At 42.1% G+C, this 17,304-nt stretch overlaps 1 protein-coding gene across 1 annotated transcript in view; it reads left to right on the top strand.

The window, feature by feature from the left end:
* The window catches only part of UBTD1 (ubiquitin domain containing 1), a 377,210-nt gene extending 360,671 nt beyond the window's left edge, over nucleotides 1-16,539 (top strand). The window contains exon 3 of the mRNA XM_069611572.1: nucleotides 15,054-16,539. Within this exon, the coding sequence (XP_069467673.1) occupies nucleotides 15,054-15,439 (386 nt within the window). The 3' untranslated portion in view covers nucleotides 15,440-16,539. The remainder of the gene's footprint in view (nucleotides 1-15,053) is intronic.
* The last annotated feature ends 765 nt before the right edge of the window (nucleotides 16,540-17,304 follow it).

Raw genomic sequence — 17,304 nt, 5'->3', positions numbered from 1 at the left:
ACCCATATCCCAATCTGATCTTAATACAAGAAACAGTGTCTATCAGGGATCTCCTGATCGATGGTTACACCATTTATAATGAAAAGGCAAAAAGAGGGTCTGTGGGACGTCCTAGTGGTGGCTTAGAAATCATGGTCAAAAATTGTTTACAAATGCAGTCGCAATTAGTTTATGCTTCCCCTAACTATTAGGTCTGCATTTGTTTCCCGACTGAATGTACATGATTGATTGTATCATTGTATTGGAATCCAAAATGTACTGAACTCGATGCAATGATTTGTAATTTGAACTCGATTCTTTTTTCTGCATACATGAAAAATCCGACAACTGAATTCATTATAGGAGGAGATGTCAATTCCACATTATGCACACCCTCTAGTAGCCAACTTTCATCACAGGGCTATGTTCACGCTATTCTCTCCCGCGAGAGAGGCATACACTGGGAGCAATTTTTGAAATCTTGGGATATACATGTGATAACACTAAATTGTAAAGGGACGCAGGTGACATGGTCCCGAGGAAATTATTGCTCTTGCATAGATTACCTAGCTTTCTCTAGTAATCTAGCCAATAAATCCTCCATGTGCATCATTAACAACTTTAAACCAAGCGATCATAATACCTTGATCTGTATCATTGATATTCCAGTTTCTATTGTTCAAACTTAACATTATCGCTCCCAGTGATCGATGGGCAATTGAGTATTCGTTGGTTACCATCTGTGTGTAGGAAGCTAACATTTCACGTAAATCGCTATATCATTATCACTAACGAAAAAATTATGTCACTGGGTGAATGCACCATCTTGGAGAGCAAGAATGAGAAGATGATTCATAATCATTTACTCCAATTAGCTGACTCAAAAGTTACTGCTCATCCTACTACCGAACGTAACCCACACAACCCAATAATTGCTGTTCTTAAACGGAATAAACACGCTGCAATTAGCAAACTCAAGTCACAATTTTCTCAGTATGATTTGTACAAAAAAGAAAAGAACTCCATCCTCATTAGATACAAATACGATGTAAAACATATGAATTTTGAGCTCTATCTGAAAAAGAACCAAGACATGATTGCACACTTATTTAAGAAGAAAACTCAGGAGATGTGGTCCCTACTAAGGAATCCATCTACTAAATCTACTATCAACATGCAATCAGCAATTAATGGTGGCAGATGGTTCGCATATTTTTCCCACAAATATTCTCTTCCAGCAAGATTTAATCTACCATTGAAAAATCGAGCTTTAAGTGAGCAGTTGCCTCTTGTTAATCCATGGACAGTAGTGGTTATCATCGATATCATTAAAAATCTTAAATATTCCAAAGCAGCAAGGCCTGACGGAATTCCACCGTGTGTGATAAAAGATGACCCCCACTTTTGGGCCTCTGTGTTGAAACGCCGGTAAGACCAAATATTTGTGATTAAAAAAATTCCTGACTCCTGGAAGACATCCATTATCATTCCTAGTCACAAAAAAGGACCAATAGATAAACCCGAAAACTTCCAGCCTATTGCCTTAATTGATGTTGCATCAAAGATTTTTGCAGGCTTAATTCTAAAAGAGCTAACACAATTTATAAACACTCATCACACCCTGTCCTACTTTCAAACGGGGTTTAGGAAATTCATGGGCACGCATCTCAATGCTACGATACTGTCACACATCTTGGCTTCCTCACATCAGGAGGGTAAGGGTCCCATCTTTTTGGCCCTTCTTGACTTATCCTCTGCATTTGACAGTGTCATCAAAAGTATGCTATGGGAAGAGTTGAAAAGTTACAAGACCCCACTGCATATTATTGCCATGATTGCATTGCTACATGACGGTATTTACTATAGAGTAAAGATTGACCAAACGGGCCTTCTATCTGACATGATCAAGACCGAAATTGGTGTCAAACAGGGCTGTAACTTGGCAGCGATATTATTTAATCTATATTTAGCAGATATAGAGGATTTATGGGCACTTCAAGAAATTGGGTGGTTTACGATTGAACTGGTAAGCATTTGCTGATGATGTCATCCTGTGGATCTCACCCCCTTTGGTCTTAAAAAAAACATCACCACTTTGCCTTATATTGTGACCATCACAATCTTTCACCAAATTCATCGAAATCCCACATAATGGTCTTTACAAATAAGAAAAAGGTTATTACCTTCAAATGGAACATAAATAACAATCCTATTCATCGCATCCTGAATGTGGTATATTTGGGATACAATCTTACTAATACTAATGCAATCTTGAAATGGCAACAATCTATTAATTTAAATTTAAAAGCGGTCCCTCTTATTGCCCAGATGAAGGTGATCCTGCAAAAACTATTTTGTTTTTCACGTATACCCTTAATTGATTTATATCTGTTAAAAGTAGAAGCAATTATATTATATGTGCTCAATTTGTGTCTCCTACCAACCGATGGAGTTCTGAACAGGATACAAGGCATGATCTGGAAGAAAGTCTTGCACTTGCCCAGCTCTCTCCCTAACCCAATTATACTACATGAACTGTGTTTGAACTCTTTGGCATCCAAGTTGATGTGGAGAAGATTGGGGAATTTTGCAAAAATGCTTCAATCACCGAGCAATTATTTGTATGAAGATTTAGCTTCTATGATTGCAACTGGAAACCCAGCCTCAGTTATTATATTTGGCAAACAAATGTGTGAGATTCTACAGATCTTGGCTCTTCATCCAGTTGACGTAAACCTCTGGCCCAAATAGTGAGGAAAAAAAAAAGTCATCAGTGGGACTGGGCGAGAACTCGTGACTTGATCGGTATGCTAAAATCCTACTCAGAATATGCAATCTTTAGGCATAACCAGAAGCCTCGTCTTCCTTACATTATTCTATTCCCCTATCCACAGTTGAGGAAAATGTACATGAGATTCAGATTGAATCTATTCTCAACTAAACAAAGGATGAGGAATTGGAAGAATACACCTGAGATTGCTAACAATCTAAAGTGCCGATTTTGTCACAAAGAGCTTGAAACTCTTAAACACTTGAGTGTATTGTTCACATTTTGACAATGCAAGAACATTTCAGCTAACACACTATATTAATGATAAGAAACCGTTAGCATTGGCAACTGTATGGATGCAATGTATGTGGGGTTTTCGAAAACCTTTGCTTATTGCATTGGGACTGCTTTTAAAGATCATTGAATCTAATCTCGGTTTATTTACACATAAAATGTTTAACTTAAGTGTCATCTGTTGTGCAATTGTTTATACTTTCTATATCTCACAAAAAACATCTTAATTGCCACCCTTTTTAACATCAATTTACTCAGATGTGTAGAAATTGTATTGTCTCAAAGCTGGTTTACTTGCAAATCATATTTTAATCAATGTTGGGGAATGGTATGATGAATTGTCTTTATAGAAGAGGAACTTTTTGGAGACATATTATTGTCGTAAACTTTGGAAGCTGAAAGCTTTGGGTAGGTTATGTAGCTCTACTCAATCTTAGATTAATTGATCATTATGCCTAGCAACTTCTAATGTATGCTAGAGATATTCAAGGTTTAGAGGTGGAACAATGACCATAAGACTCTGCTAAGATGCTAGTTTTAATTTTAATTGATTTGTTTATTCTCAAATTGTTCGCAAATACTTTTCTTGGTAAATGTTCCCTGGTTGTTTTTATTTTATTTTTTCACTGGTTTTGATTAATGAATTGTAATGTAAATGTTTAAATGTCTCGAATCTATTAGATATAACTGATTGTTTTACTATGATTTTTATTAAATTGTTGTAAAGGTGCACGCACCAAAAAAAAAAATAAAAAAATAAAAAAAAACATAGGAATGATGTGAGAAAAAAAGTGTGTGGACAGAGGGATAGAGAGCACTGCATCTGCTGGTGTTGTGGGGTGAAGGAATTGAGAGACCTAGAAAAAGCCAGAGACTTGCCCCTTCCAGTTTGGTGGGGGGGAGGTGCGTTGCGTGTATATGGTTTGAGATTCTGTGGTAGTGAATGACTGCCCAACAGGCAACTGCCTTCTTGGAGCTTGTAGGTTTTGGGCAGATTGTCGCGTGTCACAGGTGGCTGCAAGAACACACCAACTTTCAACCATTTAAGGGTTTTTGTTAGAAGAATCGTAAAGGGGCCTGTGTACGGCCGTCAACCTTGCTCTCGTCTAGTTTAGGCCGCTCCCTCCCTAACACAGCCATCACTCTATGCCAGGTTAGCCTCTTTAGATCAGTAACCCTATCATCTAAAATTCTGTCTGACTCTACTAGCCTCACTCTCACCCCTTTTATGCACACTCGCACCCAAGTACCACTTTCTCCCACCAACCAATACCTAACCTTGCACACTCCTTCAGAAATCCTTCTAAACTCTCCTCTGCACTATCCTTCCTTCACCCAAACTACCCACACTTTCCTGTTTGGTGTGTTTTAAACCCTCCACCCCCTTTCCACTCTTTTTGCTGTCTCCGTCACCTGGTTCCCCGGGCCAACCGCCAACTGCCAACTTCTGTTTCCCCAGGGGAGGTGTTACAAGTAAGCAAAGACCTAAGCGCTCTTAATCCTGCCCCTTTTATGTATGTGGACTCACCAGGTCTAGGCAGTGGCAGTCTGCCACATTCACTGCCAATGTCCCAGTTTGTCAGAGTCTTCATAATGCCGGTTAGCCTGGGGGCCGACTCCGCAGCCTAGACGCAGGTAAGGAAATGGTCTCTGTGAATTTTGCATGCTGTGCACTGATTGCTAGCATGCCAAGGTGTTTGCTATACGTTCTTGCTTGAGCTATAGCCTTCCTTCTGGTCTGTTGCCTGAAGTGCTGGAACCACTGGTCTGTTGTGCGGGCTGCTCTGGGGCTCAATACTCCCGTCTCTCTCAGTTGCTTGTTCTTTCAACATTCAGCGTGTCTAGCGGTGGAAGAAGACCTACAGGGAAAGAAAGGGACCGGCTAGCATTCGGCAGTATGGGCATGGTGCAAGAAATGGTGTTCCTTCTACTTGTGGCTGCTTGAATGAAGTGACAGCGACTGGGCCCTCAATTCAAATGGTGAGAGTGGATAACCCTTTTTAAAGGGTCAGATCCATGACCCTGTCACACATGTTGGACATTTGCACATGTGATTACGTTGGCCCTCACTATATCCCATCTCTAGGAGAGTCCTTTCTCTTGTTTCGACTTTGAGGAGGGGTAAAATAGTTGGGAGATGTAGTCCACTCAGCTCACATGTACACTAAACTTGTGCCCTGTTCCAGTAGACCGCAGAAACCATTTATACATTGCTATGTGAGCTGCAAGAAAGGCTGGAAACTCAGTTTCCACTTAAGCAAGGAGTAAAAAACGCAAAGTTGCAAGCTACCATCCAGGAATAAAGTCTCTTGCTTCCCTCAGTTCTACACATATGCACAGAACACCATTTCCCACTCGTTTAGAGTCCATCACTAGCCTTTGTCTACGGTCAGGTGCACATTTTGAGGCCTGAATTAAGCTACCTTTCAAGAGATTGCAATGTTTGTGATGCACAATGGCAATTGCACATTGCAATATTAATTTTGTTGCTTGCAACCTAGCATTTTGCTTTTGTGAAGCTTAACACTTTGGCAGGACTGGTTGTGCATGTGTAACATCCTTCTATACATCTCTTCTGGCTAGCATACTTTAAGTAAGGATGATACGTTGATTAAAATAAAGGGAATTGAATGGAGCATGGAAACATATTGTAAGTGCATAGAAGGAAGGCTCTGACACAAAAGTGACCTAGTTTTGGTTGTAACCTTTTATTAACAAATAGCTTTAGGGACAGGGGTCTTTTTTCCAACCCTTCTAAGAGGGGTTTCCCTGTCTCAAAGGAATCTAATGTAAACATCAGGATGTCAAATAAATAGTCTGTCACGTCCAGAAACCCTGCTTCTGACCCTAACAATATAATAACTTCAACCTAATGTGCAAGGATACTATGTTTGCAACTAAAGTGATAATGACAGTTCTTGTCAACCAAAAGTTCCCAAAGTCTCAGGTTGCCAAATAAATAAAGTAAGTGTTCCTTTTCCACAAAGTAGCATTTGACTATCCAGGGATTAGCTCCTTTCCCCTGGATTCCTTCTTGTTTCAGTTCACAAGGTTGGATCTCCTTTCCTTATGTGTTTTCTTGTACATGGAAAAATACCTCAAAGTAGAGTGTTCACTCAGCCAGGAGACTTGTCTCCCCTCCCTGGACTTTCCCCAAGGTGTACAAAAGTTCTCAGCTGTTCCGTGCTTTTTTGACTGAACCTCCCCTTATTTTTAACCTTTCAAATGGGTGTGGATCCCAGACTCGCACTGAGGTATCATTCCAGCATGGTGTACTCTCCTGCCAAGCATAGGTGTTTTTCTCGTCTGTGTCCGTTTCTCTCATGGTCTCGGGCCCTCTTGTTCTCTGGCTTTCGTATGGGTGTGGGTCCCAGACGTGCAATGCGGTTTCACAATAGCTTGGTTCACTCTCCTGCCAATCATATGTTTCCCTCTGGAATGTCTGTTTCTCTCAGGGTCCCAGTCCCTCTGATTCTCTGGCTCTTTTATGGGTGCGGTTCCCTGACTCCCAATAATGTCTCTTGCCTGCTTAGTTTACTCTCCTGCCAAGCATACATCTGTTTCTTTCTCCCTGTTGTTCTCTGGGTCCAAGGCCATCTTATCTGGTGTTCTGCAGTTGCTTCCCGAATCTCTGATTCCTCTCGGACCTCTAGCACCTCTCGGTCTGCCCGTTCCAGAAGCATATGAGTGCCTTTTTTTGGGACGGTGCTGGCTCCGCCGGCTACTGCTTCCTTCTCGGATTGCGGATTTGGCTGCCAGCAGCGGTCGAGTATCTCCCCTCATTGGCAGTTAATTTGCTGATCACCGTTTCCTTATCGAGCTGCGGTTTTGCTTTGTGCAGCTCCCTGGACTTCGGGATGCCCAGAGGGTTTGTTGGCCAGCAGTTTGCATAGTGCCTTCGCCCTGGAATACCTTTGTGTTTCCATTTGCCTGCGTGCACAGCATCTTGTGGTTAGTCTGCCTGCTTGTCGGGACAGTGTCTCCCGGACTTCCTCCTCGGAGGATGGCACTCTCCATGTTGGTTTCCCTTTGTTATTTTGTATTGCATTTGACCAACCAAGTGCTGGGAGGGATCAGACTGTTAACTCCAGTTCTCTGGAGTGATCTTTGTAGTCCCGGTCATCATCTCCTTCACAGTACGTGCATTGTCCACTGGACTTTGGGATGGTCGACCCACATGGGAGACAGGTGCCCAAGGCTGGCGACACCCCCACCCCCTTCCGCCCTGGAGCTCTGGCTAGGCTGTGTTACAGCTTTTCACTCTATGGAGGGATGGGGACCCTGCTGGGGCTACCTGGCACTGCTGCTGAATTTGGGGACATAACATACCCCATCCATTTGGTTCAGGTGGGGAGAGGGCCACCCCCCTTTCATACAAGCTGTCCCTGGTGGTCTAGTGACGCCCCAACCCCAGTAAAAACAAATGTACCTATTCTAAGTGGCAGATTGGCAGATTACACTGCCATTCGCCCCCAGGGAGGGCTACATGACATGCCCCCCATACATTTGGGGTAGAGGGAGAAGAGGGCCACCCCCTTCATATACAAAAACTCCTGGTAGTTTAGTGACCCCCCAACCCCACCAGTAAACCCCCAACAAAAATATGTATTTATTTTCTACTCGTTTGCCCCTTCCCTAGGGGCAGATGGGCAGATTAGTGTGCCCATCTGGCCACATGGTGGGCAAAACATAATGCCCCATGCTTTGGGGGCTGGAGGGGGAGAGGGCTGCTTATATACTAAGCGGCCCCCACACACCCCCACTTCAAAAAAGGATCCCTGATGGTCTAGTGGCATTGCTGGGCGCGTATCGAGGGGTCCACACCCAGCAATGCTTCAAGATAGGTATTGTTTGAAAGGGGAGAGTCTCTCCTTTCCAACGACCCCTCCCTCTATCAAAATGGCATGTAAATGCCGGAGATAGAGGGAGAAACCTACCTCCTTCACTCGCCCCAGCCAAAATTGCTGCAGCGAGTGAAATTACATTGTCACGTCAGCGCGAATTATGCACGCTGGCGTGATACGGAATGAAATCCAACCCCAGGCCATGAGGAGGAGCCGCCTCCTCACAAAGCCCGGGGGTTGGATTTAGAGTTTGCTTCAAATAACAAGCTATCCCGTCCTCCACACTGCAAATGTAGTGCTGAGGATGAGGTAGCACGTTCTTAGCATTTAAGGGGTTAAAATTGAATGTTTGCACATCATTCAGGAATAAGTGTTAAGCACTTGTGGGATACTTTGAAATGTAATTGGATCACACTTATAGAACAGTGCCTGATCACCACTGTTGTCCTACATCCTGAACACTTATCTGAATTGATTTAGAGCAAATGATGTGTTCATATCGCATGTGAAAGTGAGTGCATGTTAAGTGAAATGTGCATGTTTAAGATGAAATGCGCATGAAGTATGAGTGAGAGTGTGTGCATTTTGGCTTTGTCTATACAACACACAAGATAAAACACAATTTACATCTACACAACAGGTTTATCCTTCCTCCCAAATTGTCCACAATTAATACACATTTCCACATGATTACATACAAGCCATAAAATCCAGTAAAAACAATTCAATTAAGATTATAATTAATTCATAGTCCTAAAATATCCCTAGTGATAGCTCACTTATAATTTCATTCTATTTCCAATAAAATGTAACCATGTAGAATATAAAATTTAGATCATTTCCTTCATGAAACATTTGCCACAGCGCTTTCCTCTCAAGGCAGTTCATTGCATTATTATATGATTTCAGGTGCGAGTGCCTGTGGGATGTATTTACCCATGCATCCGAGCCATACCTCAAAACTGTGCAGTACTGACATGGAAAACATCATGATGGCCAGAGCTTCCCAGAAAATGCACAGGGAAATGCATGAAGAATAGGCTGCCATTCATTTTTGCCGATGTTATGGGCACAGAAGGAAACTGCCTAAAACCACCATTGGACTACCCACACAGTAGTCTGAAACCATTGGGAATGGCAATGCTGATTGCCAAATGCAACCTAGAATTGTGGGGAATTCATTTTCTTAAATCCCAAAAATGGGTGCAGTACCAGTACTCACCACTATCCAAAAGCCGGCGTTTTAAAACCACTCTGTGTTTCCCTGAAGGCAAGTCAAAATGCCTATTTTCAAACATTGCAATATGTGCAAAATATTTACTGAACACCAGCAGACATTTGGTAGAATGGAGTTTTGTGTGCCTACAAAATCTGGGAAATGAAGAGCCCAGAACAATGCTTATAACAAAACTGGCTGAGCTATGGAGTCAGCAGTTTAAGTTGCACTGGATTTAAAGACACTAAAATCGAAAATGTTAGATTAAATGAGTGACCTATGTTTGGTGTCACATGCCTTTGTAACTGTTTAAATGTCATAGTTTTAAACTTAGAATCAGCCTTCTAGCTGCATATGTGAAAATGTTTAGTTTTATTTGAATGCAGAAACTGGGGAACAAAAAGTGACATTTTATCTGAAACCTGGCTTAAGGAACTGAATTCTGCCTGGCAACTACCCCCATCAGGAGTGAAACTTGAGTCACAGCTGTGTTCCCAGGCCTAGCTGCCCTTTTGCTGCTCACACTAAGGATATGCCATCTATCTGATAATTGAATTACCTGTGCTCTGCAGGAAAGTGAACAAAGCCCTGTCCTGGCTCAGGCAAAGGTTTTATTGGCAGGAGTCGTAAATGGTCGTAAAAAGTGGCTTCCTCCTGAGGAAAGGGGAGGAGCACTGCCTGTGAGAGCAAGCTGGCTTGGCAGAACTGGAAAAACCAGAAATTCAATCTTGTGCTGAGGGTAAACCACACCCCTTTGGAGCCAGAACATAACTTTAAAAAGATGAATAACTCATAGAGCGGACATGTGAAAATTTTATAAATGATACCATAATTCTTGTGATTTTTCTGCCCACATTTTAAGAGGTTTTTCGACCCGGTGGCATGTTCAGGGGGGTTTTAGCGGAAAAGTGGATATTACTCTAAATGTATGCATGTTAAAAATCTGAAACTTCATCAGTTAATGTCCCTACTCCCTGCACACATGTATGTAAAGTTGGGTCAATGTCAGAAAGTGAAAAATCAGTTAAAAAGTCAATTATCTGCCATTTCTGAATGCAAGCTCTTAGAAACAGCAGATTTGGACAGAGACATGGCTAAATTCAGCCACACCATGTATATGTAATTTCAAACAACTGTTTAACTCTGAAATATGTCTTTTATTATCAAATATAGAATGTGTGCAATCTGACAGAGGAGTGTCCTATCTGCAAGCCATAAAATGACATCCCTCTGACTCACAGTTCATTCCCCAATCAAATGATAAATGGAAGTTTGACCAATTAGAAGCTGAGAGAGAGGTAGGGTCAGTGATGCTAGAACACACCCACATTCTAAACACATAAAAGCAGACAGACAGGACTGATAGGGACCTTCAATTCCATTTGCTGCAACGCGCTCTGCCGGACCATACAACATCCAGAGATCCAGACTTTACCTCCATCAAACCTTCAGAGAGCAACATAGAGACTTCAAATCCATCAGGCCAGACCAGAAGCAGAGTAGAGCTGACCTGTTAGCAGAACCAGAGAGAGCTGACCCAGATCACTGTGAAGTGCCGAGACCAGAGGCGAGTCTAAAACCCTGACCAGATCCGTGATGAGGCCCATTTCACTCAAGAATATAGTGTGAGTACATAGTAAAACTGTGTAGAACCCATCTCTTAGTTTAAATTCATCTAATTCAATCTATTTAACCTAAGTAGAACTGCAGCTTAGCAATTGTGTTATTCTGCCATCATTTTTAAAGCTGAAAAAGTGTGCGTTTTAAAATTTGCAAAACCAATAACGACCTCTATTAAATCGGTCATAACTCTGCAACCGTTTGTGCTAGAGACTTGCAGTAACTTTCATTTGGAAGATGAGATCCTAGGCTTTCCTAGGACCCCAAAACGATAGAGATAGTCCTTGTGGTTCCTCTGTAATAGCGCTCGGCGCATCCGCAAATTTTACCGCGATTTGCAAATTTCTTCACATGTAAAAACTGCTGCTGCTTGCCTTCCATTTGCCAGAAATTCGTTTAACCTGCTAACTATCCCTGCATCATTGCTAGTGTGAGCCTGGACTAATATTAACTAGATACCACTCACCCTGAACCTCTGAGAGGGAATTAAAAAGCATTTCCAGCATATTTCTCATCCATTGCTAGCACATATCAAAGCATTTGGGCCTGTGTTTTCAAAACTCCTATCTGTGTTTTCAAACTTCTGTAGTCTAAGCTTGCTGGGGTGAACTGAATCACATTTTATTGCATTTCTGAGAACTGTGTGTTTTCCTTCCATTTCCTTGCCTTGCATCAAGGGGGGGAGGGGATTGCCAGAGAAAAGTGATTACATTGTTTTGTTGAAATCATATTGAGTATCTCTATACTGCATTTCATTCATTCAACCTTGCATCCATTTGAACTCTATAAAGCATTTTGTACCACCTTCTTCTTTTGTTCCTATTTACCAGTGTGCTACCTTATCCATTTCATGTCAACTCATTAGTGATTATAAGAAGTGTGCTAGTGCCAGATTCTCCGTTGTTGATCTTTATCATATCAGATTAAGTGTGCTATTCAATTATTAATTTATTATAAAGTGTGATATATATATATTTTAAATTATCAAATAAACCTTTTAAACTTGCAAAACAGAACTACTTCTTGGCTCAGTGGGGTCAGGGGGATTCCAAGAGAGGGGTGTTATATAGGGGTAGTCATCCAGAACGCATGAACTGGACCTAAAGATATATCAATAAGGGTTTTCATTCAGTATTATAGACTAGGCGTTGACTTAGCTGTAGTGTTGAATTGAATCCTCTTACATGCCTAAGCGGTTCCACACCCACACTGAGCCAATATATGTTCTAGCGACTCTATAACATTCTTGCCACATAATCGACATAGACGATCCGTCCTAGCAATCCCAATGAGGTCACCTTTTGTTTCCAGTACTTGGGTCGTGTTGAATTTTAACAGTAGATATTGTCTTAACACGTAACTATTTGGGTAGGCCAGAATATATTTTGTGGAACTGGTCCATGTCATTCTATATTGAATAAATTGACCGCCCATACTTTTTGTTGCCAAGTTAAAGCCAGCATGTACATGCCCCAACTTCATACCACGTGGTCTCCTCACAAATCCTACCAGCCATTGTGAATGGATGGTCATAATCTTTTCAAGCGTGCCTATTTCTGCTGAAAGCTATAGACTGGCAAAGACTTTGGCATAATTAACCATGATGGTGTCGTTATCGAGGTGTCCTATTTTTTGTTGTGGCTCACATGCTGGTCGGGTGTGTTGCCCACATATTGATCAAGAGTTTAGATGTCATTAGAGTTATTGAGATGCATTAGCGTGGGAGCCTCCAAGTTAGAGGTGATTACATGGGTTGCATGTTGAATCGGAACAGACATGTTTAGAATTATTGAGATGAATAGGTATGAAAGCCATTTTAAGTAATCATACATGAGTCGTAGGTTTAATCGGAACAGCCATGAATAGTTATTGTAAGAGATGAGGATAGTGGTAACATGAGACACATGACTGTGAGAGCGTCAATTTATGGAGTTTTATCTGGTGAGTAACCAGTGGACATTTGGAGCGTCTTATGAGCATAAAGTTTATGAATGTGAAGTCTATAGTTGGGGTTGTGCTGCCAGTTTTGTAGTATTGGAAGACTTAGGTTGGGAGTTCCTTTTTGCACACAATGTACTACTACCAGTGTTATTGAGGTTTAAGAGTAGGTTTGTGCAGTTTGAGAACACTGGTAAGAGAAATTAGACATCCCAACTTGTTTAGAATCGATTTTCCCTTTTTAATAATTTCATTCTGCATGCACTGGTTGTTCCATTCTTGTGGTGCTTGCATGAAGTCTTTGCACAGTACACTGAATATGTGCATCCTTGCGCACCTTGTCTGTGGGGTTGCTTCATTAGTCTTGGTTTTGTGAGGCTCTTTTCCATCAACTCCTCATTTCTTTTATGCGTTTTCTTTCAGGAGAAGGGATGATTGTTGAATGACATTGTTCATTAAGGCCTGAGTTAGTTCTGTGTAGTGTTCGTGGGTGGTGCCTTAGGATCATGGTTATAGCCAGTCAAATAGCTCAGTTTGGTGAAGCTGGGTAGTTGCCAGGTGTGGCAGACCTGGTGCTAGGAGGTGGCAGTTCCTAGTGGAAGGAGTATTGTTTGTTTTGATGGTTTTGATCGTTTTGTTGGTAGGTATGTTATTTTTGCTCAATGTAGAATAAAGCTTGAGCTCAGGAGTGGCAGTCCTGAGACCCGGCGTATCAGGCTAGGGTAGAAGGATTTTGGTTATGTTTTAGAATGGTCTTGATCCTGGCATTTTATACTTTGGTGCTGTAGCCAAGATTTTATTTTTATTTTTTAAGGAAGTAGATGTGGTGTAGCTTAGGTGTCTATGTATGATGAGTGCTTGTGATGTGAGGTGAGTGTAATGTGATGATGCGTGTGGCACCTGGGGTGCTCCAGGTTCCAAGAATGCTGGTTGGGGACTTGGCGTGTGAGGGGCAAACCAGAAGGATGCTGATGGCCTGTGCTCCTGTATTTCTACTTACAAATGTAACTAAGAAGAATAAAGAAGCTTTCCTTTTTACTACATACCTGGGTCAGACTGATTCCTACTCCTTGTCTCTATTACCTGGCCCAGGGTGCATCACAATGTTATTGAAAGGCCGAGTACCCACGCTAAATAAAATGGTGTTTGGACTAATAAAGGTAGATCAAGTAGGTGGGTGTTTCCACGTCAAGGCCACACTTACGGGCATCTCAATGCAAGTATATATTACAACATGAAAAGAACAAAAACTCTGTCTCCGCATACCTGTTTTAGGGGCTGGGGCTATTGGGTTCACATCAAATTGTATGGAATTGGCACCTATAGCAATCCCAAATTCTCCACGCCCTGAGAGATTAAAACAGTCCTGAAAGATGGTAGTGATCTGAAAGATACGAGTCTAGAATTTCCTTTTACTATAAACCAGTCAGTTCCTAGAATCCTCTGGTCTCTAACAAAGATCCTTTGGGGCAGGTGGTTGCCACATCAAGTGTTGATGATGAGGTTTGGTGTTTTAGATGTGAAGAAACCCTTCAACATAGGGACAGCTCAATGGATGAAAAGATCCAGAGGAAATGGATGTCTCTCTAGAGTAAGAAAAGCCAATGGTGACTCGGAAGCAAAGTGCAACAAGTGTATCCAGCATATTTAAGAGCTCACACATCAGCCGTACTCCCATTATTTCTGGAAATGATCAGTTGTTTTGGTTCTCCCTCCCATCATTGCCTTTGTTTCCTGGTCGGTTTGGCTGTGCAGGTGTTTGGTAGAGGGTTAGATTTGTATGACTCTGATCCATGGAAGGCAAAGGGATGGGTGGCATCGTGAGTTCTAGAACATGCAGCTCTGTATGACATATGAGCATTCCAAAAACAACTGATGAAGTGGGAGGAAATTACAGGCAGGAGAGGTGTGGATGAAAGAGGCCAGGAATGGAGCTCCAATAAAGAAGTTAAGCTTAACTAACCTACGTGTCTGACATTCCTATACAATGCATTCGTATCCCAATAGAAACTCTTTCATAGTATTTGTCATTTTTCATATTGACTGTGATTTGCCTGCTATTTGGGATAAGTTAAGGAAGGGGATGGGGGTCAGCAGAACTTTAAATTCCACGGCTCTATACACAAGTTCACCCCAAATGGGCAAAGGTTTAGTATTAAAGCTGACTGTGAGTCCACTTGTTCAAATCATTTTATGTACATGCGTTTTTTGCACATCACTGAAAATGCTTCTTGTTGTATTGAAAAAGTTGGCCATGGGTCATCTATGTTAAGATATTTTCATCTTTAAGCTTATGTAAGATCTCTTTGCAATTTTCCCCATGCTAAAGAATGGATAGACTACGATATGAAGAACTTGTTATTGAACACGTTTTTTGTATTTTTTGTTGTAGGGTCGCTAACGGAATGCTATGATGAGCTTGGAAACCGCTACCAGCTCCCAGTTTACTGTCTGGCCCCGCCAGTGAATCTAATCATGGAACGGAGTGACGAGGAAGGAGTGGACACTCCGGAGATGGCTCCCAACGCAAGGCGGGAGTTCCCACTGAAGGTGCGCCTCTCCACCGGCAGGGACGTGAAACTTAACGCCAGCATGACTGACACTATAGGGCAGCTGAAGAAACAGCTATTTGCAGAGGAGAAAATTGATCCTGCCTGGCAGCGTTGGTTCTTCTCAGGGAAATTGCTTACGGACCGAATGAAGCTGCAGGAGACCAAGATCCAGAAGGACTTTGTAGTGCAAGTGATAGTCAATCAGCCTTCGGAAGCCGAAAATTGAGAACTGTGTAATACTTTGAAGCAAACTGGCAGCAATACTGTACCTTTTGGAGGGGATGGTTTGCATTAAAAGTGCCCCCAACTCTCTGCCTCCTCAGGCAAACCAAATATCCCTTTCTTGAGCCAGGATTAATGGAGTAGGGGGGGTGAAGGGAAATAGGCATGACAAGGGAATACATGCTGCACTATTTTGTGTTTGTGACTGCACAAAAACACACTTTAACATTTAATAATCCCTGAACTACTTGGGTGTTGCCTTGAGACTTCATACATTGTTACAAAGAGCACACTGGGGAGTGGGTTGAGGGATAAAGACTGTTGAAGGACTCCAGAAACGAGGCATAGCCTGCCCTCTGAGCAGAGCACTAGTTGAAAAACTGGGCAGGAGGCAACATTTTTTAGGATAAAAACACAAAGGTTTTACAGTAAGCGTTTTCTATGAGCAAGTTAGTTCACCCTCCTGCCCCATTTCTTAGTTGCCTTATGCATCTGTACCGTTTTTGATCCCATTGCACTGCAACGGGTGGGTGCACCAGACTCTCATGGAATGGGGAAATTGAAAGCTAATGGTCATGCACCCTGCTCCAGTTCATATGTGCTCATCTTCAAATTTGGATATATTTTTCAATGAGTAGCAATCAGCCTTTAAATATGTGTTCGTGGCTTTGTATTCAGACACACTGATTACGCTACGAGGACGTAAATCACAAAGGTGATTGCCGCATACATTGTAAACCTGATGAATCACAGATATCCAAATGCCCTAGAACCTTAATGGTCGCCTCGTTTATTTCCTTAGGTAGCTAACTGATAAGGGATTAATTAAAAAATATTAAGATGTCCCGGTTATTGATATAGATCTGGAAGCCTAGAATTCTGATTTGAAAATAATAGGTAAGCATTCCAATATGCATCATGTTAAAGATGCGGTTGCGAAAAAGCCCCCAAATGTTTCCACTTCACCGCAATAAATTGTGATGTCACCAGTACTTTAAAGTTGTATCTACATTGCGATGTCTTTGCCACATATGTGTTCCATGATTGTAAAGCATTTCCAAGAATAAAGAGTGTGTGAATAGGCCTCATAAAGTGGGAAATGCACTTGAAGGATGGAACAGTTTCTCCAAGACTCGGGGTTGCTGAGCGGTAGCAAGTGGATACTCTTTGGACCTGTAGGTGGGTCCTGGAATGCGTCAATGTGTGTCCTCCGGGAATGCTGAGAATTTTCGAGAGAATGCCTCCATACAACTGTAGGGTTTGCAAGTATGAGAAAGGCAAACTTCACAGGCTCCCATATTAATTCCAAAGAATAGTCTTAATAGCACCTATACACTCACGTGTGTCTGACAACAAGCAAGGTCTTCACCCCAAGACTTGCTACATTAAGAGAAAGCAGGGGAATGAGTTGCCCATCTTAAATCACCGAGCTCTCGGGGTCCCTTACCATGTGGCAGATCCACGCATGTGCCGGTCGATGCTCATGGTAGGAAGCTTGGGTACAGCAGTGCATCGTCATGGACTTCGGTGGATGCTTAACTTGACCACACAGGGGCATAGTAAGAAGCGGGCACGAGTGTTCCAAAGAATTGTGATTTGCTAAACTAGAAAACTAGAGCTACCAATCCATTAAAAATCTGCAGCATGTGGCTCTGTTATGACCCATCCTATTGATTTTTTTTCAGAATTGTAATGAAAGTTAGGGTGCAACTGGCAGCACCGCTTTCTATTTCTCTCCTTCATTTTTTATTTTGGCAGCGCCAGGGGCGACTAAAGCCCTTGCCCCCTGCCCCCGCCCACCCCAAATTCCCCCTTTACGGTGCTTCCTATTTGATATTGGGGCATCGCTTTGCACTCTATCGCTTGAAG

This window comes from Ambystoma mexicanum, chromosome 8 (assembly GCF_040938575.1).
Source record: "Ambystoma mexicanum isolate Mex_15411 chromosome 8, UKY_AmexF1_1, whole genome shotgun sequence".
NCBI lineage: Eukaryota > Metazoa > Chordata > Amphibia > Caudata > Ambystomatidae > Ambystoma > Ambystoma mexicanum.
The sequence above is the reverse complement of the archived record's forward strand: the minus strand, read 5'-3'. Positions and strand labels throughout refer to the sequence as shown.